The sequence below is a fragment of the Heptranchias perlo genome, chromosome 12 (genome assembly GCF_035084215.1).
Source record: "Heptranchias perlo isolate sHepPer1 chromosome 12, sHepPer1.hap1, whole genome shotgun sequence".
NCBI classification, from domain to species: domain Eukaryota; kingdom Metazoa; phylum Chordata; class Chondrichthyes; order Hexanchiformes; family Hexanchidae; genus Heptranchias; species Heptranchias perlo.
This window is the reverse complement of record NC_090336.1, coordinates 11,971,295-11,998,559: the sequence shown is the minus strand read 5'-3', so window position 1 is coordinate 11,998,559 and position 27,265 is coordinate 11,971,295. Positions and strand designations below refer to the sequence as shown.

Below are 27,265 nucleotides of genomic sequence, written 5' to 3'. Positions count from 1 at the left end.
GCTCTCCACCCACCACAGATAACAAGGGAAGCCACAACATTTTGGTGCACATTTATAATTAATCTTCATTGCAAGAAGAAATAGACTTGATAAAGTGACTGCCAACACTCACTGTCACTTGCGGAGCTGTACTGCGGGGTAGTCAATGCGTTCGAGTACCATCAACCGACAGGAAGGCTGGTTCATCTACTGATGCCTTTTGCAAACTTTGTCTCCCGTAAAAGATATTCTCTGATTTGGCCACTTTTAAACAGTGTGAACATATTGAGGGGAAAGGCTTAGCACATTACCATGGGGCACTCCCTCGTTCAGCATCCTGGCCCCTCACGATCCGCCCTTTGATGGATTCCAGCATCGACCTTTCTCCTTGATCTTCTTTCTTTATAAGCTCAAACAACGGTCTCAGGCCACATTCTAGAAACAGTGAGAATGGCTGAGTCCATCTGCATTTAGAACCTCAATCTGCAACACAACCCTTTAGTTACACTAAAACCACAATAATAAACAGTATAATATCAGAGCAACCTGGGCACATGGTACCTTGCCCCACTACAACCCTGAGATCGCCCTTGTGATTTCCTCCACATGGCTAGTCTGCAGTTTCAGGTGGTGCTGTCTTGCTTGAGATAAGAAGTGGAGAGGAGAAAAAGCAGAGGGTGGGAGTTAACCCATTATTCCAAGAATAGAATAAGCAGAGGGTGGGAGTTAACCCATTAGTCCAAGAATAGAATAAGTTGAGGGTGGGAGTTAACCCATTAGTCCAAGAATAGAATAAGTTGAGGGTGGGAGTTAACCCATTAGTCCAAGAATAGAATAAGCAGAGGGTGGGAGTTAACCCATTATTCCAAGAATAGAATAAGCAGAGGGTGGGAGTTAACCCATTAGTCCAAGAATAGAATAAGCAGAGGGTGGGAGTTAACCCATTAGTCCAAGAATAGAATAAGCAGAGGGTGGGAGTTAACCCATTATTCCAAGAATAGAATAAGCAGAGGGTGGGAGTTAACCCATTAGTCCAAGAATAGAATAAGCAGAGGGTGGGAGTTAACCCATTAGTCCAAGAATAGAATAAGCAGAGGGTGGGAGTTAACCCATTAGTCCAAGAATAGAATAAGTTGAGGGTGGGAGTTAACCCATTAGTCCAAGAATAGAATAAGCAGAGGGTGGGAGTTAACCCATTAGTCCAAGAATAGAATAAGTTGAGGGTGGGAGTTAACCCATTAGTCCAAGAATAGAATAAGTTGAGGGTGGGAGTTAACCCATTAGTCCAAGAATAGAATAAGCAGAGGGTGGGAGTTAACCCATTAGTCCAAGAATAGAATAAGTTGAGGGTGGGAGTTAACCCATTAGTCCAAGAATAGAATAAGTTGAGGGTGGGAGTTAACCCATTAGTCCAAGAATAGAATAAGCAGAGGGTGGGAGTTAACCCATTAGTCCAAGAATAGAATAAGTTGAGGGTGGGAGTTAACCCATTAGTCCAAGAATAGAATAAGTTGAGGGTGGGAGTTAACCCATTAGTCCAAGAATAGAATAAGCAGAGGCCTGGTCCGCCTTACCCTTTCAGACTGGAAGAGCCTCAGCACAGGCCGGCACTTTAATCCTGTTAGCAGATCTCCTATGGCATTGCTCATAGGTGGCCTGGAGTCTACAAATGTGAGCAGGGCAGGGGGAGGGGAACACAGCCGTGGGCTGGAAAGTGGAGCGGTGCAGGATGGGGGTGGCTGGAAAATGGAGAAGAGTGATGGGTGATGGCTGGGGAGTGGAGCATAGTGGGGAAAGAGCAGAGTTTAGTGGGGTTGGAAGAGCTGGGAGCGAGGGTTGGAATTACTGGCTTTACCTGTTAAATAATGTCAAAGATATGGTGAACTCTGATGGCTATTTTTTTGAGAGAAAATTAATTTTTCCAGGATCTGACAGCATGACTGGCCATTTACAGAACATGCCACAGTTTCCGACTTGAAAGCCCTGCCCTCCTGACCCAATACTGCTTCAGACTCAGTGATAGGCTTAAACTGGTGAATTCTGGGATTTGTAGTCCACCAGTGTGATACTTGCATAGTGGCACTGGTGAATTCTGTGACTTATAGTTCACCAGTGTGACACCTGCATAGTGACACTGATGAATTTTGGGCTTGTAGTCCACCAGTGTGACACCGGTGAATTCTGGGACTTGTAGATCACCAGTGTGACACTCACAGTGACACCGGTGAATTCTGGGACTTGTAGTCCACCAGTGTGACATTCACATAGTGACACAGGTGAATTCTGGGACTTGTAGTCCACCAGTGTGACACCTGCATAGTGACACAGGTGAATTCTGGGACTTGTAGTCCACCAGTGTGACACCTGCATAGTGACACCGGTGAATTCTGGGACTTGTAGTCCACCAGTGTGACACTCACATAGTGACACCGGTGAATTCTGGGACTTGTAGTCCACCAGTGTGACACCTGCATAGTGACACAGGTGAATTCTGGGGCTTGTAGTCCACCAGTGTGACACTCACATAGTGACACAGGTGAATTCTGGGACTTGTAGTCCACCAGTGTGACACCTGCATAGTGACACAGGTGAATTCTGGGGCTTGTAGTCCACCAGTGTGACATCTGCTTAGTGACACTGATGAATTCTGGGACTCTAGTGCTTGGTTCAAATTCATTCAGAAAGGCTGGGGAATGCAGCAGGATGGAAGGCCCAGCTTCAAAGAGGTGGCAGGGCTGTGTGGGGCGAGCTTCTCGAATCACTGACTTTAGGAGTAAATATAATGAGGTTTGTTGCCCACCAAGTGCGATAAAATTGTTTAGGGCATATTAATGAAGCGTACTCCTTTCGAACAGCTCCCTTACGAATCAGAAGCTACAGCATCTCGAATTTTTTTGCCCCTGCAAAGATCTTTTGCCCTTAAAGATTGATACAATCCTAATTCACCAGTACCATTTGCAAGATACCCTCTCCACTGGATGGAATTGGAGGGCATTATGAGTTACTGCCTGGCACATCAGTACATCTTGCTACATTGATGATTTGACAGCTAATTTTTCATTGTTACACCCTGGCACTGGCGTGGCTCCACCATCTTGCTTTTTTTTGACCTCCATAGTGAGGCATTGCTGCAGGAGAAAGTTATGAAACATGCAGCAGAGGAAAATTATTTGTGAGGCCCTGAAGGGCTTGGGGTGGTGGGGGTGTGGGGTGTGTGGGGGTAGGGGAATTTGGACTGCAAAACTCCTGAAGCTCTGCTTGAAGATTCCAGCAGTAAGTTCAATAATCAAAGCATCATTGTGGCACGAGCTTCATTGTACTGGTTCCGTCTGCGGTCGGTGTAGGGGGTCACGAACCATGATTACAAGGGTCGTCTCGGTCCCTGGAACCATTCTTCTATCATTGCTGCCCCTTCAAGTAAGGATGGTTAGGACGAAATCCTTAAAACAAAGAGAGCTAGCGGTGAGCTGGCATTCACTTCCATTACTCTGCTCTGGTGGTCACACACCAGCTGGACATTGAGAGAATAAAAACCCTTACAGTTCATATAAGGTACAGTGTTGTACACAATGGGCCCAAAATGGCAATACGGGCCGATGAGTGACCTTCCGGATTCTTGGAAAGCTGGCCACCCTGTCGAAGTGTTCTTGATGTTGCTGCTGATCAGTTGGTGAAAGCAATAAAGTTGTTGACTCGGCCGAATATTATGGCTGATAGATCCGTAGGCAACAAACTGGCTGACACTCCACAGGTAGCCTGGGAGGAGCCCAGTGCATAAAAACTGAGGGCCAAGGTGACTTTGATTGTGTTTGAAACTCTTTGCCAACGACGCAGAGCAGTTCTCTCACAACCCCCACCACCTGAGTCACTGCTATACTCTCATCCCCAGGCAGGTGCACTGGGCTGGTAGGTTGATGTTTTTGCATACTGATGTGCACTGATAATAAGCCTTGCATAGCTACTTGACATTGTTTCTGTTCTTGCTGGTCCTCCCGTGACAACTGAATGTGGTGCAGGTTCCAACTTACCTGTCAGAACAAGCAAACAGATTGCAGCAAAGGTGGTTTTAGGCAAGGGCTGGTAATGACCCGTGCATGAAACGCTCGAGGCTTGGAATATGGTGGGTTTTCCGCTTAACTACCTATTGTGCTGGCAATCAAAAATCTAATTTTTCTCACATCTCTGCCACTTGTGAAAAGCTCTTTTGCATAGAAGTCCAATGCCTCACCGGTGAGGACCATTCACGTTGTGCTGAGCACCACCATCATCACCTCCTACGGTGTGGTAGCGTGCATTAAACGTGCACTGTCCTGCCAATGGTCATGTTACTTCCCTGCACCCCGCAAATAGTGCAGGGGTTCTTTGGAAGGCTGACAGTGATTCCAAAGCTCAGACACAGCACTCTTGCAGTAACCAGTCAACGCGAGTCAGACCTACAGAGGCCCAATGGGGGAGTCTGAACACTGTGGTTACTGAATTGATTCTAAGCAAAAGTATAGCCAGTTCCCATTTTGACAACAATGATCAGAACCCATCTGAACTTACCACTCTCTCCTTTACCAAAATAGCGAGGATTGAAGGAGGTCTTGTACTCAGTCTTAGTTGTTCGACCTACTATTGTGATTTGTTCCTCCAGCTCCTCCTCTGTTGGGGGTTTGAATGGATCCACGAGGTCATCTGTAGGATGGAGAGAAATATTAATAAGTATTTACAATCTGCGTGAAACGCAAAGACTAAGTCGGTGATAATCCAGCAGAGAGCAGCCAGGGCTTTTATTGCACTACCACCACCACCACCACCACCACAACAACAACAACAACAACGTGCATTTATATAGCGCCATTAACGTGGTAAATCTTCCCAAAGCCCTTCACAGGAGCTTAATGAAACAAAATTTGACACCGAGCCACATAAGGATATTTTAGGACAGGCGACCAAAAGCTTGGCCAAAGAGGTAGGTTTTAAGGAGCGTCTTAAAGGAGGAGAGAGAGGTAGAGAGGCGGAGAGGTTCAGGGAGGGAATTCCTAGAGCTTAGGGCCCGGACAGCTGAAGGCACGGCCGCCAATGGTGGAGTGATGAAAAATGGGGATGCGCAAGAGGCCAGAATTGGAGGAGTGCAGAGATCTCGGAGGGTTTGTAGGGACGGAAGAGGTTACAGAGGTAGAGAGGGGCGAGGCCATGGAGGGATTTGAAAACAAGGATGAGAATTTGAAAATCAAGGCTGATTTGGGAGCCAGTGTAGGTCAGTGAACACAGGGGTGATGGGTGAACGGGACTTGGTGCGAGTTAGCAGAGTTTTGGATGAGCTCAAATTTACAGTTGAGGCTAAGGGGTATGTGACATTGGGAGGAGGGGTAAACCTGAAGGATTGGAGTAAAGGGTGAGACCATCTGTTGGGGTTGCATGGGAAGGTGCCAGAGAAAAGACAGCTGGCAGCTGGGGTGGTGGTAGAATGAGCAAGGGTATCCCAGAGGGAATGGTCTCTCCAGAAAGCAGAGAGAGGAGAGGAAGATGCATTTAGTGAACCATCTTCAGCTTCTTCATGACTCTTCCTAAGCAGTTCACAGAACATTCATCTCATTAACTTCGTCCCAGTGATTGGAGTATTTGTTCTTTCTTACTCCCCTCTTCCTCTTCAACCCTATTAAAATGCTTATTTATCTTTCAGTTTTCAGTTCTGACTAAGGGTTATACCTAAAACGTTAACGTCTTTTCCCAATTCACATGCTCACTGACCTGTTGTGTATTTCTAGCATTCTCTTAATCCATAGTCTCACCAGAGCCTTGATATGTTAAACTCTTGACCTTTTTTCTATGCTGGCAGTGTGAGCCAAATAGTCTTCATACAAGGTATGTTGTCCTTTAGCTTTCACTATAAACATTCTACCGTTATAAACTGCAAGATCTTACATCAGAACGTACAGATCATGTTTCATGCGATTCTTATACCCGTAATGATTGATTGCTATGACTAGTCAACAACTCCATTATCATTGTATCAAGCAACTATCAGGGATGGTAGAAGGCGAACTAGATGGACCTTGATCTTTCTTCGTCTAGCAATCCCTATGTTCCTGTAATGTCAAAAGCTTGCAGTGCAGTATTCCCTGTGCCATTATATAGTCATTGGCTCCTCACTGGTGCAGTCAACAAACCCTGATGTAGCCCTAGCTGTTTTTCCACAAGTGGCCACAATCTTTCAATCCTCCTTCGATATCGGGATGGTGCCAGAGGACTGGAGGATTGCAAATGTTACACCCCTGTTCAAAAAAGGGGAGAGGGATAAACCCGACAATTACAGGCCAGTCAGCCCAACATCGGTGGTGGGGAAACTTTGAGAGACAATAATCCGGGACAAAATTAATTGGCACTTGGAAAAGTATGGGCTAATAAATGAAAGTCAGCACGGATTTGTTAAAGGAAAATCGTGTTTGACTAACTTGATTGAATTCTTTAATGAAGTAACGGAGAGAGTTGATGAGGGTAGTGCAGTTAATGTGTATATGGAGTTTCAAAAGGTGTTTGATAAAGTACCACACAACAGACTTGTTAGCAAAATTAAAGTCCATAGGATGAAAGGAACAGTGGCAGCGTGGATACAAAATTGGCTAGGGGACAGAAAGCAGAGAGTAGTGGTGAACGATTGTTTTTCGGACGGGAGGAAATTATACAGTGGTGTTTCCCAGGGGTCAGTATTAGGACCACTGCTCTTTTTGATATATATTAATGACCTTTTAAGGTGATTGGCAAAAGAACCAAAGGTGACATGAGGAAAAACTTTTTTACACAGTGAGTGGTTAGGATCTGGAATGCACTGCCCGAGGGGGTGGTGGAGGCAGATTCAATCATGGCCTTCAAAAGGGAACTGGATAAGTACTTGAAAGTAAAAAATTTGCACGGCTACAGGGAAAGGTCGGGGGAGTGGGACTAGCTGGATTGCTCTTGCATAGAGCTGGTGTGGACTCGATGGGCTGAATGGCCTCCTTCTGTGCAGTAACCTTTCTATGATTCTATGACCTAGACTTGGATATAGAGGGTATAATTTCAAAGTTTGCAGATGACACAAAACTCAGAAATGTAGTAAATGTAGAAATGTGGAGGATAGTGACAGACTTCAGGAGGACATAGACAGACTGGTGAAATGGGCAGACACATGGCAGATGAAATTTAAATCAAAGAAGTGTGAAGTGATTCATTTTGGTAGGAAGAATGAAGAGAAGCAGTATAAACTAAATAGTACAATTTTAAAGGGGGTGCAGGAACAGCAATTTTGAAACAAATTTTTGAAGGTGGCAGGACAAGTTGAGAAGGCTGTTAAATAAACATGTGGGATTTTGGTCTTTATTAGTAGAGGTATAGAGTACAAAAGCAAGGAAGTTATGTTAAACCTTTATAAAATGCTGGGTAGGCCTCAGCTGGAGTATTGTGTCCAATTCTGTGCACCACACTTTAGGAAGGATGTTAAGGCCTAAGAGAGGGTGCAGAAGAGATTTACTAGAATGGTGCCAGGGATGAGGGACTTCAGTTATGTGGAGAGACTGGAGAAGCTGGGGTTGTTCTCCTCAGAGCAGAGAAGGTTGAGAGGAGATTTGATAGAGGTGTACAAAATCATGAATGGTTTTGACAGAGTAAACAAGGAGAAACTGTTTCCATTGGCAGAAGGGTCGGTAACCAGAAGACACAGATTTAACGTGATTGGCAAAAGAGCCAGACGTGACATGAGGAAACATTTTTTAATGCAGCAAGGTGTTATGATCTGGAATGCACTGCCTGAAAGGGTGGTGGAAGCAGATTCAATAGTAACTTTCAAAAGGGAATTGGATAAATACTTGAAGGGAAAAAATTTACAGGGCTATGGGGAAAGAGCAGGGGAATGGAACTAATTGGATAGCTCTTTCAAAGAGGTGGCTCAGGCATGATGGGCTGAATGACCTCCTCCTGTGCTGTACCTACTATGATATGATACTATGTGCATATTATACAAAATAGATCAGAGCCTTTATGATGATTGTTAACTGTACCAGCAGAGTCTTCCACTAGCTTACCGCAATAATTGAGTTTGCAGTAGTCGGTTTCTAATTTCGGGTTGGTGGTGAAGCACCAGGTGCCGTCTTCATCCAAGTCCGGATTCCTGCAGTAGTTTCCTTCTAGATTAGCTGTGGGGTTGTTCTCTCTGGTATAATTGTGCATGTGAGGGTATTGTGAGCCCCAAGCCTGGCAATGGTGTCCACCTACAGTTACATTCAGCGTTCCTCTGTAGGATGATCCCTGATTTGGGACACAAGGACCGAGTGACTCTATTGTTGGTGTTGCAGACAATAATGGTGGTAATGTTTCACCTAAACAAGCAAAACAAAAATCTGTAAGATCCAGCTGAACGTCCCTAATTTTGAGATGGGAAACAGCACGTTATTGCAAACCACATCTATTGTGGTACTGTGCAGAGCCCCTCAAGCTAATAGCTGAACATGGGCCTGTAAATCATCAGCTGGCCATTTCAGTGCTCCAGTCAGGAAGCGAGGCAGCGCTCCTCAGGGAACGAGGAAAAATTGGAGAGGAGTCACTCAGGCAGCTCAAGTACAGCATCAGCAGGAACCTGGGACTACCTTACTGACTGCCCTCTTTGATGTGTGGTCCATGGACAGCTAAAGAGGATACAATAGACAGAAAATGCTGATGATATTCTCTTTTGATACCTTGGCTAAGATCTGCAGCATTATGTGTTACGGAGCCATGCAGACCTGGATGGTGCTGGATCTGTCCTCTGTTAGCTGATCTCAGCCAGGATGGCAGTAGGGAACGCTACAGTCAGACTCAGCATAACTGGTATGGGGGGGGGCGGTGGGGAGTGATCCATGGTAACTGCACCTGATTGCCCCCCCAGCCCACCTCTTGAGCTGCCTGTGTATGGATTTTTGGGTAAGGCGAGGATTGGGCTTGATTGTGACGCCCCCCACAGTTCAGTAGCTTACTGCCTAGACATGAAGAACTGTCACTAGGACATGGTACCGGATGGCTGCTGGTATCAGCGTGACCAACACATTCAGGATAGAATGGGTAAGGGGGAAAAAATCAGAAGGAATATTTGGAGTAAAAAACCAAACATGTTGTTTGAGAAAATATTATTATAACCAGCAGAAATGCCACAGGTCACAGCACACAGTCTGTGCAGGACAATATTTGGTATATATGGATCGTGTCAGGACCTCCCAGATTTATGCCCATCTCTTCTGTAACTCCCTTAAATCCCTCCTCTGGAGTTACTGCCCCTGCCGCAGCACTGAAGTGGCCCTAACCAGAGTCAGGAACGACGTTCTCTGTGATTGTGGCCGTGGTGGACTATTCCCCCCTTGTCCTCCTCAAACTTTTACAAATCAAACTCTCCATGTTAAAGTAAACAAACACAATACATACAACGTCCACAAGAAAATGCACTCGTGACGAACTGGTGAGGGAATCTGGGAGAAAGAAAAAACAGTAAACAAAATAAAAAGTGCAACACACCACAAAAAGGAATGTAACACGCTTCTGTTTGGACTCTTGGGTCTTTAGTGTAGCACCACGGTCCGATGTGACTGTCACTTGGATTTCGGCAGTAGTTATTAATGAGGTCAGATTGGTTGTGTGTCACTGGATTGTATCTGCATGTATAAACATAAGTGATCAATTAGTAGCGAGAAAGAACAGAATCCATTAAATGTTTGCGATCCAATCTCAATTCCTAACCAGGAAGCTTATTCTGTACCGATGAGTATATTTCCTTTACCTCTCAAGTGACTCTGGCATATACTTACTTCCTCTCCCTTCCTGTCTAGTCTGTCTTTCTTGAACACTCCAAAACCTTGTACGTTCTTTTTGCCTCTCACTGGAGGTTAATCAGGTGTCTGAGATCCCGATTGCATCATAGTTCCTGATTGTCACAACAGCCTTGAGTTCAGTCATCTTGTTGTGAATGTTTCTAACATTAATTCATAGGAATTATTTTCTTAATTCATCTTTGTTCATTTTGAAGTTTTGTTTATCCCTCCCCCTGTCTGACTGGTTTAAATCCTCCATCACTACTGGATTTATCCTGTCTGCAAGGATAAGATGGAGCTTCTCCGCTAAACAGCTTTCCTCTGCCCAATGTCCCAGGAACCGAAAGCTCTCCCTCGTACACCATTGCTCTAGCCACACAGTGATATATCTGTTTCTGCATGGTTAGTCCAGTGCATGGCACAGAGTAATCCTGAGATTACTACCCTCTCAAGATCTTGCAGTTCAAGATAGATCCTAACTCCTCAAAATCCCTCTGCAAGTCCTCCATCCCACTCTTTCCTATGTCATTGGCTCCCACGCAAACCAGAACATCTGGCTGGTTTTCCTCCCTTCCCAGAAGTTTTTCCACCTGCTCCATTAAGTCCCTTAACCTGACACCTGGGAAGCAGCAACATTTGGAACTCCCTGGATCTACAAATCAGGTTGTATATTCCCTACAACTAACGCCTCTGTTTTCATGGATACCGTTGCTCTCTTCCCAGTGGGTAATCCCTTGCTCCACAGTGTTGTGAATTCTCTTCCTCTTTGCCTCCGGCCTCGTCCTCATCATAGACGTCAAGAACGGCCACCGAACCCGGTACCAGCGGCATGGCCGGAGTCGACTGTCGTAAAGTAGCTATTAATCAGGACAGGACTCCAGCCCGCCCCTCAGAGGCCTACTCAAAGAGCACATAGGAGGTAGGGCCCAGCTACCCAAGCAGTTGTGCAAGAGATTCAGTCCACAGTGAGCCCTACCCAGGACTCAACTGTCACAGACAAGGACCAACGCTTATTCCAAACCAGCAGCCAACCCCCTCGTGATGTGACCCCTCACATGGCACCTAGAAGAAACACTAGGATAGGTCACAGAGAAGCATGTCTGGCCACCCAGGTGATAAGAAGTAGGGCCTGTCGATGTATAATAAATTAGACGTTGCACTCTGATTTGACTTGTATGCCAACCATCAGCGTTTTAAGCCAACAGTCTGTGTTTTAACTTATGTTAACTTGAGTGTTTTACAAGAGAAATCAGCTTTTTTTCCACTGGAATTAGAGGCTTTCAGTATTAATCAATCATCAGCAACAACTTGCATTTAGATAGCGTCTTTAATGCAGTAAAACGTCCCAAGACTCTTCATAGGAGTGTAAATCAGACAAAATAAAATGACAACGAGCCAAAGGAGATACTAGGACAGGTGATGAAAAGTTTGGTCAAAGAGGAAGATTTTAAGGAGCGTCTTAAAGGAGAGAAAGATAGAGAGGCGGAGAGATTTAGAGAGAGAATTCCAGAGCTTAAATCAGTTTGGTTGGTTGGTGGGCAATCAGATGAGCTGATGGTTTCTGAGAATTGCAATCACAGGTGTGTTCATTTAGCGTTTGTCCCTGTAATAGTTACATGTAACAATTAAACTGCTAAAATATAGCTTTAAAAAAGAAAATCATGATTTTCCGCAAAAGGAATGTTCTGGAACATGCCCGACAGTTGTCTTACTTGACAGTTTATTTTCTTCAAGTCTAGTTGAAGATGCTTTTATGAGGTAAGAAGATTGTTCCTCGTGTGAATACATCAGCTGGCTTTATTTCAGTATTCCTGTCACTGCACTTACAGAATTAACAGAAACAAAAGAGGGAGTGGGGTTAAAATGGTATTGAGTTTTACTTAAGTTGAAGAATTACACTGAAATCCCCATATTTGGCGTTTTACTACAGTGTACACTATGAGGTATGATGTGGACAATTGGTTGGTTTGTGGTGAGTTGTGCCCGGCTACGTCCCGCAATTTAGAAAACGATTTGCAAATGTGATGTGCAAGCTCCAACTAGTCTTTCTGGGACTTCAGCTGCTTAACCATCGGTCCTTAATAGGATCGCTGGAGCCTGCTCAAAAAAAGGCCCCAAAACTTTGCTAAATTTTATTTTCTGTGGAGTCGTAAGGAACAGGATTGCTCCTCCAAGTGCCACAAAACAACTGCGGACCACTGCCGGTCTGCCCTCTTCCCTCCCTCACCCCTAACTTGATCATCTCCTTGCTCCCCCCCACCCCCCAGACTTACCCTTGGGCCTTGGCGCTGGGCGAAATTTATGTTAGGCCCCTTCAGGAGAGCTGCCTTGGGGCAGCCCGATTGGTGCCCGTAGCTTGCCTGATTTGTGATGATTAGGCCTGAGGATGAACTTAGTTTGGTCCTCTGTGTTGTGGCACGCGTCCCCCATAATTGTGCCCGGTTTGGGGTGCCAATGAATTTAGGCCCCAAAGAGTCCTAGAATACAGCTGTAATTTTCAATCAACATCGGTAGATTTTACTTCTTTGTGAAAGAGCAGGGTGATTTTTTTTTTTAAATAGACCGATTATTAAAATTATGTTTGAAATATGACCACAGTGAAAAATCTACCACTTACAGCCTATCGATATTGAGGCTCTACCTCACACTAAAATAAACTTGAAGGGGAAGGACAGGCTGAGCAAGGGAGCACTTTCAATTATCGCCCAATGATTTAATGGCAGCCGCCTCACTTACTTTGGCCTGTGTGGATAGTTGCTCGACCAGCTCTGACACTGTTTCCCAGAAACTGTTGTCGAAATGTTGCCCTTATAATTGGAGCCAATTCCATAGTAGCATTGTCCTGAAAAAGAAACAATTGCTTGGAGAGGGTGCAGAGGAGATTTACTAGAATGGTACCAGGGATGAGGGACTTTTATCTGGAGAGAGTGGAGAAGCTGGGATTGTTCTCCTTAGGGCAGGGAAGGTTAAGCAATAGAGGTGTTCAAAATTATGCGACTGTGCTGCTTCACATCAGCTTTGTTGTGGATTAGTTGGGTCTCCAACCGGGTTTCTCAAGGACTCGTCACATGATGTCACATTAAGGCACCGGTGCTCGTAATTCAACTCAGAAGCCACTTGCACCCCAATTCCCATTCACCTGTGACCTTTGGAATACTTGCTGCTCCACGCAGCTACTGGGCTGTGGGCTGTTAACAGAGCTGGAATCAGTGCTGATCCCTCTCCTGTACTTGCTCTCCAGTAAGAAAAGCCAAGAGAAGTTTCTATTAGGAAGCGGTTTTCCCAGGATCCACGGAGAAGAGGAAGGGCGTCATTAAAATAGAGCAATGCAATAGAATTATTGGTGTTTCGATAACTGCTTACAGTGGCAAGATTGAAATTGGGAACACAAAAACAGAAAATGCTGGAAAGACTCAGCAGGTCAGGCAGCATCTGTGGAGTGAGAAACAGAGTTACCGTTTCATGTCAATGGCCTTCCGTCAGAACTGGAAGTGGTTAGAAATGAACAGCTTTTAAGCAAGTACTGGGTTCCCTGGCTCTACACTTGCTCAAAAGCTGTTCATCTCTAACATCTTCCACTTCTGATGAAAGGTCATTGACATGAAACATTAACTCTGTTTCTCACTCCACAGATGCTGCCTGACCTGCTGAGTGTTTCCAGCATTTTCTGTTTTTATTTCAGATCTCCAGCATCCGCAGTATTTTGCTTTTGTTTCATTGAAATTGGGAACTCTTCATTTGGAAATCACAGGTGTATAATCACATTCCATCGTTCGGTAAGGCAATACCTTGAAACATTCCTGAGAATGGGCCTTGATCAAGACATAGCCAGGGCTCGTGATCCTCAACGCATAACAATGAGTAATCCTTGATGGGAGGCAATCTAAAGTGTGTTTGTGTAACTGTTAAACAGTTACGACCAGTGCATCCTCAAGGAGGTTGGCGCTGAAGTGCCCCAAAATTTTGAATTAGGGCAACAGGGCGAATGTTGGGGGTAGGAGAATTAGAACCTTCTTTTGTGGGTTTCATTTCTGTTGAGACAGATTGGCAGCTGGTGACAACATTCGATGTAAGTAAAGTTAGGCCATTATGGTTTAAAATAGCTCCACGCTCTGTGTTAAACAGTATTAAATGGGTGAGAAGGCTACTCTCACAATCTAGTATCCATGAACAAAGTTAAATGCTCTCGATTCTTACCAGCCAGGCACTGTTCCAGGTATTTTGGTGGGGAACTGCCCGTTCTCTCACCGACGCAAGCTAAAAACAAAGCATACAATAATTTTACAACAAATTATTTGATGCGTTGGTGTGAATATCAGACCAGGAGAAGAATAGGAAAGAAGGTGGCCATTTGGCCCATCTAACCAGCTCTGATCAAAGCTGGGTCTGTATTCCAATTAGATCATGCACTCATTGCTGTGCCCAGCTCCAATATACTTCCACTCCATCCCCATTGTAGAGGATGCCAACTCTTTTTATTAAGTATTAGTGATGATTAAATTGTTATTTGAACTTTGATTGGATAAGGCAGTGTAGTGGTTATGTTACTGGACTAGTAATTGCAGAGCCTTAGACTAATAATCTAGACAAACGTGAGTTCAAATCCCACCATGGTGGTTTAAGAATTTGAATTTTGTTTTTAAAAAAGCTGGTGTCAGTAAAAGTGAACTTGAAGTTGTTGGATTGTCATAAAAGCCTAACTGGTTCACTAATAACCTTTACAACAATAATGACAACTTGCATTTATATAACACCTTTAATGTAGTAAAATGTCCCCAAGGTGCCTCACAGGAGCGTAATCAGACAATAATTGACACTGAGCCAAAGAAGAAGATATTAGAACAGGTAACCAAATGCTTGGTCAAAGAGGTAGGTTTTAAGGAAACCTGCTGACCTTATTTGGTCTGGCCCATATGTGACTCCAGTCTCACACCAAGCCACTCAGTTGCATCAAACCGCTAGAAAGAATAGCAAGAGGATCTCCCTACCCAACGGCAATGTGGGAGTGCCTTCACCACATGGACTGCAGCGGTTCAAGAAGAAGGCTCATCACCAGCTTCTCAGGGCAACTGAGGATGAACAATAAATGTTGGCTTTGCCAGCACTGCCCGCATCCCGAGAATGAACTTTTAAAAAAAAGTACGTCTTAGTCAGAAATCAGTAGTATTCAGCTTAGATGGTGCAAAAGCCAAAACCACTGGATGCGAATGTTTTCTATCATAGCAACTAGAGACACAGAGGGGCATCAGCAGAGGCCCAAGAGCAGGCAGGCTGCCCATCTTCTGGGCTGGGGGGGGGGGGGGGGAGTGGGAGGGAGAGGATGGTCCGTATTGCAGGAAGATCAGCTGAAAGGACAAGAAAATAACATGCAGGATGTAGGAGACTGAAAAAGTTTCTTACTGTCATAGCTGTACCAAAAGTCCATCTAAGGAAGAGGAGAAGAAAATTGTTAATACTCAGCTTGCTGTAAAAGAGAATGTTGATGAGTTTTTAAAAAATAATCTCCTTTCTTTTTAAGTTAACTTTTCTTCTGCTTCTTTAGGTTGCTTGGTACAATTGGCCATTCCCTGACTAGACAGGAGGAACCGACACACGAGCCTCTCCCAACATCATTCACAAGTGGCTCCCGGGATTTGTGTCTCCTATTTTCCCCAACTCAGCTGAGATCAGGAATTTACAGGTTGAGAAGGCCATGCGTGAATCCATACCGTCCTGCTGGGTGGCACAGAGTGTTTTCCTGCACCTCTGCACCATTCCACTGGACATGATAAACACCATAAAATACTCTTTCACCCTTCAGCTTACCCAAGTAACTGATGACAAACAAAGCTGTCATTTGATTAGGTGGCCCAATGAATGGAAGCACTGGTCCACCATGCCACAGAGCAAAACAATGTAGCTTCATACCATTCATTCCTCTCTCCAAGCTCCTGACTCCAGTTCTGCTGCTCGCTGAGCAGAGATCTGGCATTTCCAACAGGGAAGAAGGGAGTCACTCTGAGCCTTGTCTCCACCACTCTTAGCAACATTGTCAGGGCCCAGGGAGCCGGCTGCCAGCTCACTCTGTTGGCAGGAGGTGGATTTAAAGTAGGTAAATCAAAGGAAATCTAAAATAACTCAAACAATTGAAGAAATGTAGTTTGTGGCAAATGTTGCAGTTCCTATGGCTACCATGACAATATGTCTCCAGTGTGTGTTTTTTGGCACCTTTTTGGGACCCCCTCCTGTTCTGAAAGTGTTGACGTCTTGGTGGGATGGGGTTCCATGGGTGATGGGTACCCTTTTCCTACCTCGCCAAAGTGAACTTCTTTGTGTGAGTGTTGGAAAGCTATTCAACTGTAGGTTCAACACAGCCAAGCTCTCCTCACCCAACACCTTGGATAATGATCAGGGACAGGACACCTAGCTCTTTATCCCCTCCCTAATCCAGAGGCACTGAGGACAATTGTTGAGCCCCAACTGTCGCTCCAGATTAGATCAGCTGACTCCTGCATGGAGCTACTCATTGGATAAACTTGTTGAGCCATCAAAAGACCCCCGGCACAATTTTTCCATGGTTAATATTTATTTCTTTCCTTTGCAACTGAGGGTCTTTCTCCAGGCCAAGGGCACCATTCTCCGACTGAGAGAGTGTGTAGGCAACTTGTGCCCAGGCCTCTGTAAACAGCTGTAAGGTGTTGAGTAGCCCTGATTTATTCACCCTTCAAGTATCTTTCCCTTGCCCACCTTCTGGCCCGACATACCAGCTGGGAATGGGAATTGGCTTTCAAGGGAAATGCAGATGTAAACAGGTCCCACCATTTTGGGGCGCAGGGTATTATTTCAATGACCTACTGCACCGTTAGGCTGTTTGATGTAGTCACTGGTTAAATAGAATAACAGATACCTGAGAGAAAGTTACAAGCTGGGAGCCAGTCCATAGGAGCATATGGCATAGGAACAGGAGAGGCCATTCAGCCCCTTGGGGCTGTTTCGCCATTCTATTAGATCATGGCTAATCTATACCTCAATTCCATTTGCCGCCTTTGCTTTGTATGTATATATTGAGCACATGAGCAGGTGAGACCATCAAGACTTGTCCTCTGTGGGATTCTGTAGTGCAAATGTCAGCTGAGACTGGGAATCAAACTTGGAACACCTAGATACTAATGCCATGTAATGCCACTAATGTACTAATGCCATTGAGATATCACTCTGAGCTAACAATGACTATAAAAGCTGTCTCTCCTCCACATCTAAAATTACCAGCAGGTGGATTCTTCCATCAGCCATTGTGTTTGTTTACAATGTAATGTGAGCGTGTTTGTATTAAAGCATAGGCTGCTAGCATCTACACTGAGAATTAAAGAGTACCTGCATTCATCAAGGTCATCCCAGTTGAGGTGGAGTAATGTAAGGATTTGTCATTTACATTGGATTTCCAGCAAGAACATAGGAAAGATCATCAAGCTTATCCCTTCCAAAGACCACATGTAATCCATTCTAACCAATACAGACTCCACCCAAACCACTTCGATTTGCCGATGTGTGTGGCCAGGGGGACAAGGCTTCCTGTCATCCAAACAAATTGAAAAAAATTGCCCCTTAATCTCTGTAAATGGCCAGCCGAGATCGGGAACTCATCTCGAAACCACATCCAAAATGGGGTAAATTCCTCTCAAAAAAGTCTTGCCCGTATTTATCAAATTCCTGGGAATGGTGTGATAGAACTGAAGATCTGTCCTGTTTCAGATCATAAAAATCCAAATATACATTTGATAGGAACGTGTAGCTATACCTAACACTGTGACAATTTAAAAATGGTCTTTGTTCCAACTTAATGGGAGAGATTATTTTTGTTGACTTTGTCATAGAAGGAATACACATCCTGTCTGGCTTTGACGTTGAAGTGCAGGGGAATGGGGACGGGGAGGGGAAGGTGGAGGAGAGGGGAAGGAGGGCAGCCTGTCTTTTGTTTAGCTGTTTGTTTGTCACTGCTCACTCATTAGGTCCAGATTGGTTAGCCAAACGCCTCAGGTTTGTGATATGTTGTGCTGTTCCTACCATGAAACTATGTTAATATATGTAAGATTACCAATATGAGAGGAGATGCTATTATCTCTAATGGTTGGACTATTAAAAATAAGCTCTGTTTCTCAGAAGCTAGCTGAGTACACATTGGTCCTGAAATTGCTTTAAAAATAACGGTGAGCCCAACAGCGCTCACCGTTATTAGTGGTGAAATCAAAGAGCAAGTTCCAGTGCTCGCACACGCACAGTCAAACACGGAAATCCAGAACTTGCTCTTCCTGGTTCACCGGCGATCTGACAGGTTCACCTTAAAGGGACATCGCTGGCTGCAATCAACCGAATCAACGGACCAGCGCCAACTTGCATCTCCTGTCCAGCTGGAAACTAACTAATATCACCACTGAACAAAGACGCTCAGTTTTTAAAAGTCTAAACTGAGTTTTAACAGCCTAGTAAGTATTAATGACTGCCAAACAACCTATCTGGTTTTTAAAATTAACTTTAAAAATGTGGATCATTACCTTTAATTTTAATAGTTTTTGGACATTTAATTTTTCCTTGTCTCTTATATCTCAGTCTTGTAATCTTATCCGCTCTTTATTTCGCTTTCTCTGTGTCATTTTATACACCACATTCGGGTTTTTAGTCTGCGCTGTTTGTGAATGAACTGCATTTCCTGGTTCTCACAGCATGGCTTGCTTCAAGCTGATTGGTCGAGGGACCTTAGCGATCTTTTCACCACTCACACAGCCTGGGAAAGAATGCTGATGATATTTGAACTCGTGGTTCAAGGAAGTTGCCACCAAAAAGAACGCGGTAACTTAAGGGTGAATTTAAATCTAATGAGCGGCAACCACTGCCGGTTCACCACTTGGAGTAATTTACGGGCCAATGTATTAGAATTAACATCCCTCTATTTAAAGCAGAAACAGGGCATTACTGCCCATTGCACGTACAACTTGTTGCAGTGAGGTAGGGCCGAGTATGGACTTTAGATGATCTTTGAGAAGAGCAGCTTTAAAGTAATAGTGAGAATTAGAATCATAGAATTTCACAGCTCCGAAGGAGGCCATTTGGCCCATCATACCTGTGCTGGCTCTTTGAAAAAGTTAGCCAATTAGTCCCACTCCCCTTAAATACAACTTTTTAAATAATCTGTTCACTCATGTTTCCTCCTGTATAATCTTACTTCTTAATAAATTTGATTCCTAGTCTTTAGCCTGGGCGACATGGTCTGGCATTGGTTCAGATGGTGGGCAGACCATATTATTTCCAATGCATATTCTAAGGGTAGAAAGGTTCATTACTTCCCCTGCGTCTATACTATACTATAACAGGTATGTTACTTGCATAAGATCAAACATTGGTTCATGGGAAGAGTGAGCCTGCCTGTGGAAGATGACTATTGCATGGACACAAGTTAAACAGCAAATTGAAACAATTGGTTTTGAGGATTATAAGAGTAAATACAGATAAAGTTGGACCAGTCTCTTGATCTCCCGTGGAAAGATTCTGCAGTTGCTCCCTTCCACACCCCCCAAAGCTGTTGATGCTACGCATACTCATTAACATTCTACCTTATGCATCCTAAGCCGATTGCTTTCCTTGGGATGACATTCCCACTGTCCCCAGCTTTAGGAATAATCAGGTATTTTGATTAATGTCTGATTAATACTAGCATTTAAAAACCCATCTGAACATGACACTGTTAATGTCATCACAATACACTGAAAAATATACTTTCTAAACAAGTGTAATTTCTGGTCTTGTTGCTTACTGTTTTCTGATCATCCTCGAACACTTCACGGGCCTCCTCCTGGTCACAATATTCCTCCATACATTCTCTCTCTAAATTTCCCGACTTTCTCTCTTCAAAGAAACTGTTGGCTCGCCGAGCTCGTTTCAACACGGAGAACGCATCCTGGGCCTTGAGGAACACTGGGGAAAGTAGATAATACATCGAGAGACAGTGAATAATGTACGGTGCACAGCAGGTGAAAGGGAACGATACACTCACATTTGGCTCTGGGTGGCTCACGCATGTCTCAGTGTCAGTTCCTATGCATGTGTGTGCTCCAAATTGGTTTAGCTGCACACCTAACATAGTAAAGCAGATGTCTGATAGCAGAATAAGCCATGTTATTTGAGAGAATCGCTATTCACTTATCAAAGCTCTCAGATGGGCACAGCAGAGTATGCATCCAATACAAATAGCATACATACGAGTGCGAAATTTCTGAGGTCTTGACCACAGCCTGGAGCCTCACCGAGGGCTGGAAAATTGGATACCTGACCTCACTGGACTTTTTCTCATGGCTCACACAGTTTTCCAATGGGGCCTAAATATTTAAGATCAGGCTACTGGCAAGCATGAGTCTTATTTAAAAAGAATAATTATTTAAATTGGATTTGTCTATTTACTCTTTATGTTTCCTACATTACAACAGTGACTACACTTCAAAAGTACTTCACTGGCTGTAAAACACTTTGGGATGTCCTGAGGTCGAAAAAGGCGTAATATAAATGCAAGTTCTTTCTTTCCCCACACGGAACATCTAATCAGTGGTTGTAAAGGGCTAAGACAGGTTAGGAGCTAAACATCACAACTGTGCTCCAGGCCGCTGTCGAAACTTAACACTATACCAATGCACTAACACACTCAGACCAGTATCACAAAGGGAAAAGTTTTACTTTAATTGACTTGTATACAAGGGAAGTGCGCCCTCAAGCCATGATTGAAGGCACAATTTCCTCGAGTCATTGAGACAGCTTAGGTTTATACAGTTAATTCTGTACGCCCACCTGTGTAGAATGTGGGCGTACACGTACATTCTTTATTGGTTCAGGTAGTTGGTCAATCAAGTAGTGAGCCTGCCCGCTCTGGACGTCCATAGCTCATTCCTATGTTGGCACGTAGGCCTCGTAGGCCTGAGCACACTTATTCTCCCTACATTCTTGAGCTGGTTATCAGTAGGACTGAAGTCAGTCTCAAGGCCACATGGCCTCTCAAGAAACTGTATTCTCATTATATTTTATAGTCAGCAATACCCTTATCTGCTAGGGGGGCCAGACGGTACTAAGCACCTGCTCAGCCAACTTAATTATCAACATACCAAGGCTTAAACGTAATTACACAATTGTGTCTTTCTGTGTGTGTGTGCTGTAGCTACCCCATTATGTGAGCCAAAGAGTTAACATGGTCAAATATCCATCATGCATTTCTACATTAATATGGTCAAGTAACTGTTCATGCATTTCTACACCGCAGCAGCAGAGACCAAAGCTAAATTTAGTGATGGTGGCCAACCAGAACATTTCCCAAATCATTTGCTTTTCTGATGTCCAGATAATGCATGGATTTCTTTTCTAATTTACAGCAATTTTAAGATTGTTTTAGTTGACTTTGTTTCACTTTGACATTGCCAGGACTGCCATTTTGGAATCAGAACTTCAAACAGTTAGCGTATCCCAACACACATTTGTTGTAGTAACCAAAATATTTATTTATATAAAAAAAGGATATCAATAAAATCTTTAGTTCAAAAACTTTTAAGCAAAAATTAAATCATGCAACTGTTTGAGGACTATATGGAGGATAACTCACATTTTGGCACTCAGTGAATGAGCTCAAGTTTACGGAGGGTACAAGGTGGAGGGTCGGCCAGGAGAGCATTGGAATAATCGAGTCTAGAGGTAACAAAGGCATGGATGAGGGTTTCAGCAGCAGATGAACTGAGGCAGGAGCGGAAATGGGCGATGTTACAGAGGTGGAAATAGGCGGCCTTGGTAATGGAGTGGATATGTGGTCAGAAGCTCGTCTCAGGGTCAAATAGGACGCCAAGGATGCGAACGGCCTGGTTCAGCCTCAGACAGTGGAAAGGGAGAAGGATGGAGTCGGTGGCTAGGGAACAGAGTTTGTGGCATCGTCTTCCCAATATTTAGTTGGAGAAAATGTTTGCTCATCCAGTACTGGATGTCGGACAAGCAGTGTGACAAATCAGAGACAGTGTAGGGCTTGAGAGAGGTGGTGGTGAGGTAGAGCTGGGTGTAGTCAGTGTACATTGCATTTTTGGAAGATGTTGATGAGGGGCAGCATGTAGGGGAGAAATAGGAGGGGGCCAAGGATAGATCCTTGGGGGAACAGGAAGAGAAGCCATTGCAGGTGATTCTCTGGCTACGACTGGATAGATAAGAATGGAACCAGGCGAGGGCAGTCCCACCCAGCTGGACGACGGAGGAGAGGCATTGGAGGAGGATGGTGTGGTCAACCGTGTCAAAGGCTGCAGACAGGTCGAGAAGGATGAGGAGGGATAGTTTACCATGGTCACAGTCACATAGGATGTCATTTGTGACTTTGATAAGGACCGTTTCAGTACTGTGACAGGGGCAGAAACCTGATTGGAGGGGTTCAAACATGGAGTTGCGGGAAAGATGGGCACGGATTTGGGCGGCGACAACACGTGCAAGGACTTTGGAGAGGCTAGGGAGGTTGGAGATCGGGTGGTAGTTTGCAAGGACAGAGGGGTCAAGGTTGGGTTTTTGAAAGAGGGGGATGATGATGGCAGATTCGAAGGGGAGGGGACATTATCTGAGGACAGGCCCCCTGGTGCAAATCCAGTGCACCAGCTCCCAGAGGTGAAAGGGCAGTGTTCTAATCCAGTGTACCAGCTCCCTAAGGTGAAAGGACAATGTTCTAATCCAGAGCACTAGCTCCCATAGGTGAAATGACATCTAATCCAGAGCACCAGCTCACTGTGGTGAAAGGACAGTGTTCTAATCCAGAGCACCAGCTCCCAGAGGTGAAAGGGCAGTGTTCTAATCCAGATCCCAGCTCCCAGAGGTGAAAGGGCAGTGTTTTAATCCAGAGCACCAGCTCCCAGAGGTGAAAGGGAGTGTTCTAATCCAGAGCACCAATTCCAGAGGTGAAAGGACAGTGTTCTAATCCAGAGCCCCAGCTCACAATGGTGAAAGGACAGTGTTCTAATCCAGAGCACCAGCTCCCAGTGGTGAATTGGCAGTTTTCTAATCCAGAGCACCAGCTCCCAGAGGTGAAAGGGCAGTGTTCTAATCCAGAGCACCAGCTCACAATGGTGAAAGGACAGTGTTTTAATCCAGAGCACCAGCTCCCAGAAATGAAAGGGCAGTGTTCGAATCCAGAGCACCAACTCACACTGGTGAAAGGACAGTGTTCTAATCCAGAGCACCAGCTCCCAGAAATGAAAGGGCAGTGTTCTAATCCAGAGCACCAACTCACACTGGTGAAAGGACAGTGTTCTAATCCAGAGCACCAGCTCACAATGGTGAAAGGACAGTGTTTTAATCCAGAGCACCAGCTCCCAGAAATGAAAGGGCAGTGTTCTAATCCAGAGCACCAACTCACACTGGTGAAAGGACAGTGTTCTAATCCAGAGCACCAGCTCATTGTGGTGAAAGGGCAGTGTTCTAATCCAGAGCACCAGCTCCCAGTGGTGAAAGGGCAGTGTTCTAATCCAGAGCACCAGCTCCCAGTGGTGAAAGGGCAGTGTTTTAATCCAGAGCACCAGCTCCCAGAAATGAAAGGGCAGTGTTCTAATCCAGAGCACCAACTCACACTGGTGAAAGGACAGTGTTCTAATCCAGAGCACCAGCTCATTGTGGTGAAAGGGCAGTGTTCTAATCCAGAGCACCAGCTCCCAGTGGTGAAAGGGCAGTGTTCTAATCCAGAGCACCAGCTCCCAGTGGTGAAAGGGCAGTGTTCTAATCCAGAGCACCAGCTCCCAGTGGTGAAAGGGCAGTGCTCTAATCCAGAGCACCAGCTCTCAGTGGTGAAAGGGCAGTGTTCTAATCCAGAGAACCAGCTCCCAGAAGTGAAAGGGCAGTGCTCTAATCAGAGCACCAATTCCAGAGGTGAAAAGACAGTGTTCTAATCCAGAGCCCCAGCTCACAATGGTGAAAGGACAGTGTTCTAATCCAGAGCCCCAGCTCCCAGAGGTGAAAGGACAGTGTTCTAATCCAGAGCACCAGCTCCCAGTGGTGAATTGGTAGTTTTCTAATCCCGAGCACCAGCTCCCAGAGGTGAAAGGGCAGTGCTCTAATCCAGAGCACCAGCTCACAATGTTGAATTGACAGTTTTCTAATCCAGAGCACCAACTCCAGAGGTGAAAGGACAGTGTTCTAATCCAGAGCCCCAGCTCCCAGAGGTGAAAGGACAGTGTTCTAATCCAGAGCACCAGCTCCCAGTGGTGAATTGGTAGTTTTCTAATCCCGAGCACCAGCTCCCAGAGGTGAAAGGACAGTGTTCTAATCCAGAGCACCAGCTCACAATGGTGAAAGGACAGTGTTTTAATCCAGAGCACCAGCTCCCAGAGATGAAAGGGCAGTGTTCTAATCCAGAGCACCAACTCACACTGGTGAAAGGACAGTGGTCTAATCCAGAGCACCAGCTCATTGTGGTGAAAGGGCAGTGTTCTAATCCAGAGCACCAGCTCCCAGAAGTGAAAGGGCAGTGCTCTAATCCAGAGCACCAGCTCCCTAAGGTGAAAGGACAATGTTCTAATCCAGAGCACTAGCTCCCATAGGTGAAATGACATCTAATCCAGAGCACCAGCTCACTGTGGTGAAAGGACAGTGTTCTAATCCAGAGCACCAGCTCCCAGAGGTGAAAGGGCAGTGTTCTAATCCAGATCCCAGCTCCCAGAGGTGAAAGGGCAGTGTTTTAATCCAGAGCACCAGCTCCCAGAGGTGAAAGGGAGTGTTCTAATCCAGAGCACCAACTCCCAGTGGTGAAAGGGCAGTGCTCTAATCCAGAGCACCAACTCCCAGTGGTGAAAGGACAGTGGTCTAATCCAGAGCACCAGCATTCTTTAAAATGATTTTCAACTGTATCTAAGGTCCTCTGCATTGCTCTGTGCCCAATGTGTCCCAGCCAGTAATACAAAGCCATACATATATATGAATCTTTAACTATAAATTACATTTAAAAAATAATATCCTCTCTGGTGTCTCTGAAATTAAATAAGTTTAGGATTGTGATCAAACCAGGTTTTAGTCAGCAGGAGATATGTGACATAATGCTGTCCCCAATCTTTATATAAAAAAAATCTTTTGTGTTGTTTTCTCTCCATGTGGCCTCCTTTCATGACGTATCACCCCACCGCCAAGAGGAACAGCTCTGGACCTGCTTCCATGACTTGGTCATTGCTGCTCTACAGCCTTCTACCAGAACTTTTGCAAAACCAGCCCAGCGTGGCTCTCCATCCCTGCAGGCAGGATCTGGCCTCTGCTCAGCAGCTTCCCACGGTGGCATGGGGATGAATGGGGGTTAAAGTGGCCTCACATCATGTCAGACTATTCCATAGAGTAAACATTGGCCCCTCCAATGCACTGTGAATACAATGGCCTTATTAGTCAATGATAATAGTTCAGAGTCCCTTCAAGGTGTAAGGGCGAGAATAAAACAACGTAAAGAAAAGCAGATAGAATTTAGAGTTCTCCCGATGTCTCCTCAGTACAGAGTGTCTACTGAGCCAAAGTTGCCGGGAAGGTCCCAGATTAGATCCCCAGTTTGTGCCGTTTGTGAGGGCAGGAGTGGGGACACTAAGTGGCCTCACTGCTCCTGGGTTAGGCACGGGAAAAATACAGCAAGGGTTCCTGCTATCCACTTTTTCACACAAAGAAATCTGGAATTCTCTGCCCAAAAGTCTGTGGATGCTGTAGAACAATTGGAGCTTTCAAGACTGCGGTCGATAAATTATTGTTAGGTGAGGCTATCAAGGGATACGGAGCTAAGGCGGGAAAATAGAGTTGAGATACAGATCAGCCATGATCTAATTGAATGGCGGAACAGCCTTGAGGGGCTGAATGGCCTATTCCCGTTCCTATGATCCGGATGGGCTATGATTCCTCTCATGGCCGATTATCTTGCAGACACACACTGTCTTGGCTTGCACGTGAAGAGAGCTGCTGTACAAGGTACTGGGGGCGGCTGGCACCCATGGAGCAGTACGCCCGCCTTCAGGAGAGGGGAGAGTGGAGAAACCCGATGAAACGTAAATATTATTTTAAACTTTCTGGAGCTCTAATATGGGCACCAGAAATGTCGCAATCAAGTGGTAGTGAGAGTCAACAACGACACCCCCTCAAGAAAATGTTTCACTGTGGATAACTATAGAAATAATATAAGGATATCAAACTGATATGCACCTTCCAAAAAAATAAATTGGTTTGTAACTCCTGACCCAATTTCACAGACATCTCACTGAAAGGGAATGTCAGGAGTGACAAATGAAAACTCTCTAGAGTCAATGCCAGATTTCCCTTAAGTAAGTCTGCCCAGTACTGCATTGGAGTCCTCATAGCAATGTAGGAACAGGAGTATGCCATTCAGCCCCTCGAACCTGCAGTTAGATCATTGCTGATCTGTACCTCAACTCCATGTACCCCCCTTTGATCCATACCTCTTGATACCCTTACCTAACAAAAATCTATCAATCTCAGTCTTGAAAATTTCAATTATCCCAGCATCCACAGCCTTTCGGGGAGAGAGTTCCAGATTTCCACTACCCTTTGTGTGAAAAGGTTTCACTCCTGAACAGCCTAGCTCTAATTTTAAAATTATGTTCCCCTGTTCTCGATTCCTCCACCACAGGAAATAGTTTCTCTGTATCTACACTATCGAATCCTTTTACCATTTTAAACATCTCAATTAAATCACCCCTCAACCTTCCAAACTCAAGGGAATGGAAACCAAGGGAATATAACCGGTCTTCATAATTTAACCTTTTAAGCCCCGGTATTGTTTTGGTGAATCTGTGCTGTGTCCCCTCCAAGGCCAATATATCCTTCCTGAGGTGTGGTGCGCCCAACAGACCGCAGTACTCCAGATGGGGTCTGACCAACGTTCTGTACACCTGAAGCATAACACCCTCCCCTTTGTATTCCAGCCCTCTTTCAAGGGGACTTGTTGACTCCCATCCCCCTGTTAAATTACCTCCGCTGAAACTAAGCTTTCCAGCTGGATTCCGGCCCTCAGAGAGCAGAAGCCCCGATTAACATCTCTTATAAACTCAAACTGTTTTAACAAACATCATCATACGTACCATTGTCAGACTGGCAAAGCTGGACAACGGAAAGGATTAAAACCTGTACAACCAGAGAGCCACTGATTAGCCGCATGATTGCCAACCGCTGATGGAGGACTGCAGCTAACAGAGGGGCTTGAAAAACATTCTGGTTAATCGTACACCGAGAACAGCAGAGGGCAGCTTGCAACACAGAGAGGTCACATTACGCAAGCAAAGGAGCTGCTCTCTCCTCTCTCTGTGCTTTAGGCCGGGGGTGGGAGGGGGGACTACAAACTTCTGTTTGGCATTTAGCAGGTGAGGAGGAGAAGGAAAGAAAGAAAGAATTGCATTTATATAGTGCCTTTCATGACTTCAGGATGCCCCAAAGTACTTTACAGCCAATGAGGTATTTTGAAGTGTAGTCACTGTTGTAATGTA

General features: G+C 45.0%; 1 protein-coding gene across 1 annotated transcript in view; it reads right to left on the bottom strand.

Annotated features, from left to right (window-relative positions):
• f2 (coagulation factor II (thrombin)) overlaps positions 1–26,992 on the bottom strand; it is a 48,935-nt gene extending 21,943 nt beyond the window's left edge. Inside the window, exons 1-9 of the mRNA XM_067993659.1 lie at positions 26,864–26,992; positions 19,564–19,724; positions 15,177–15,201; positions 13,974–14,033; positions 12,513–12,618; positions 9,484–9,620; positions 8,025–8,318; positions 4,525–4,656; positions 291–414 (exon numbers count right to left, since the gene is read on the bottom strand). Coding sequence (XP_067849760.1) covers positions 291–414; positions 4,525–4,656; positions 8,025–8,318; positions 9,484–9,620; positions 12,513–12,618; positions 13,974–14,033; positions 15,177–15,201; positions 19,564–19,724; positions 26,864–26,939 — 1,115 coding nt within the window. The 5' untranslated portion in view covers positions 26,940–26,992. The remainder of the gene's footprint in view (positions 1–290; positions 415–4,524; positions 4,657–8,024; positions 8,319–9,483; positions 9,621–12,512; positions 12,619–13,973; positions 14,034–15,176; positions 15,202–19,563; positions 19,725–26,863) is intronic.
• Between the last annotated feature and the right edge of the window lie 273 nt (positions 26,993–27,265).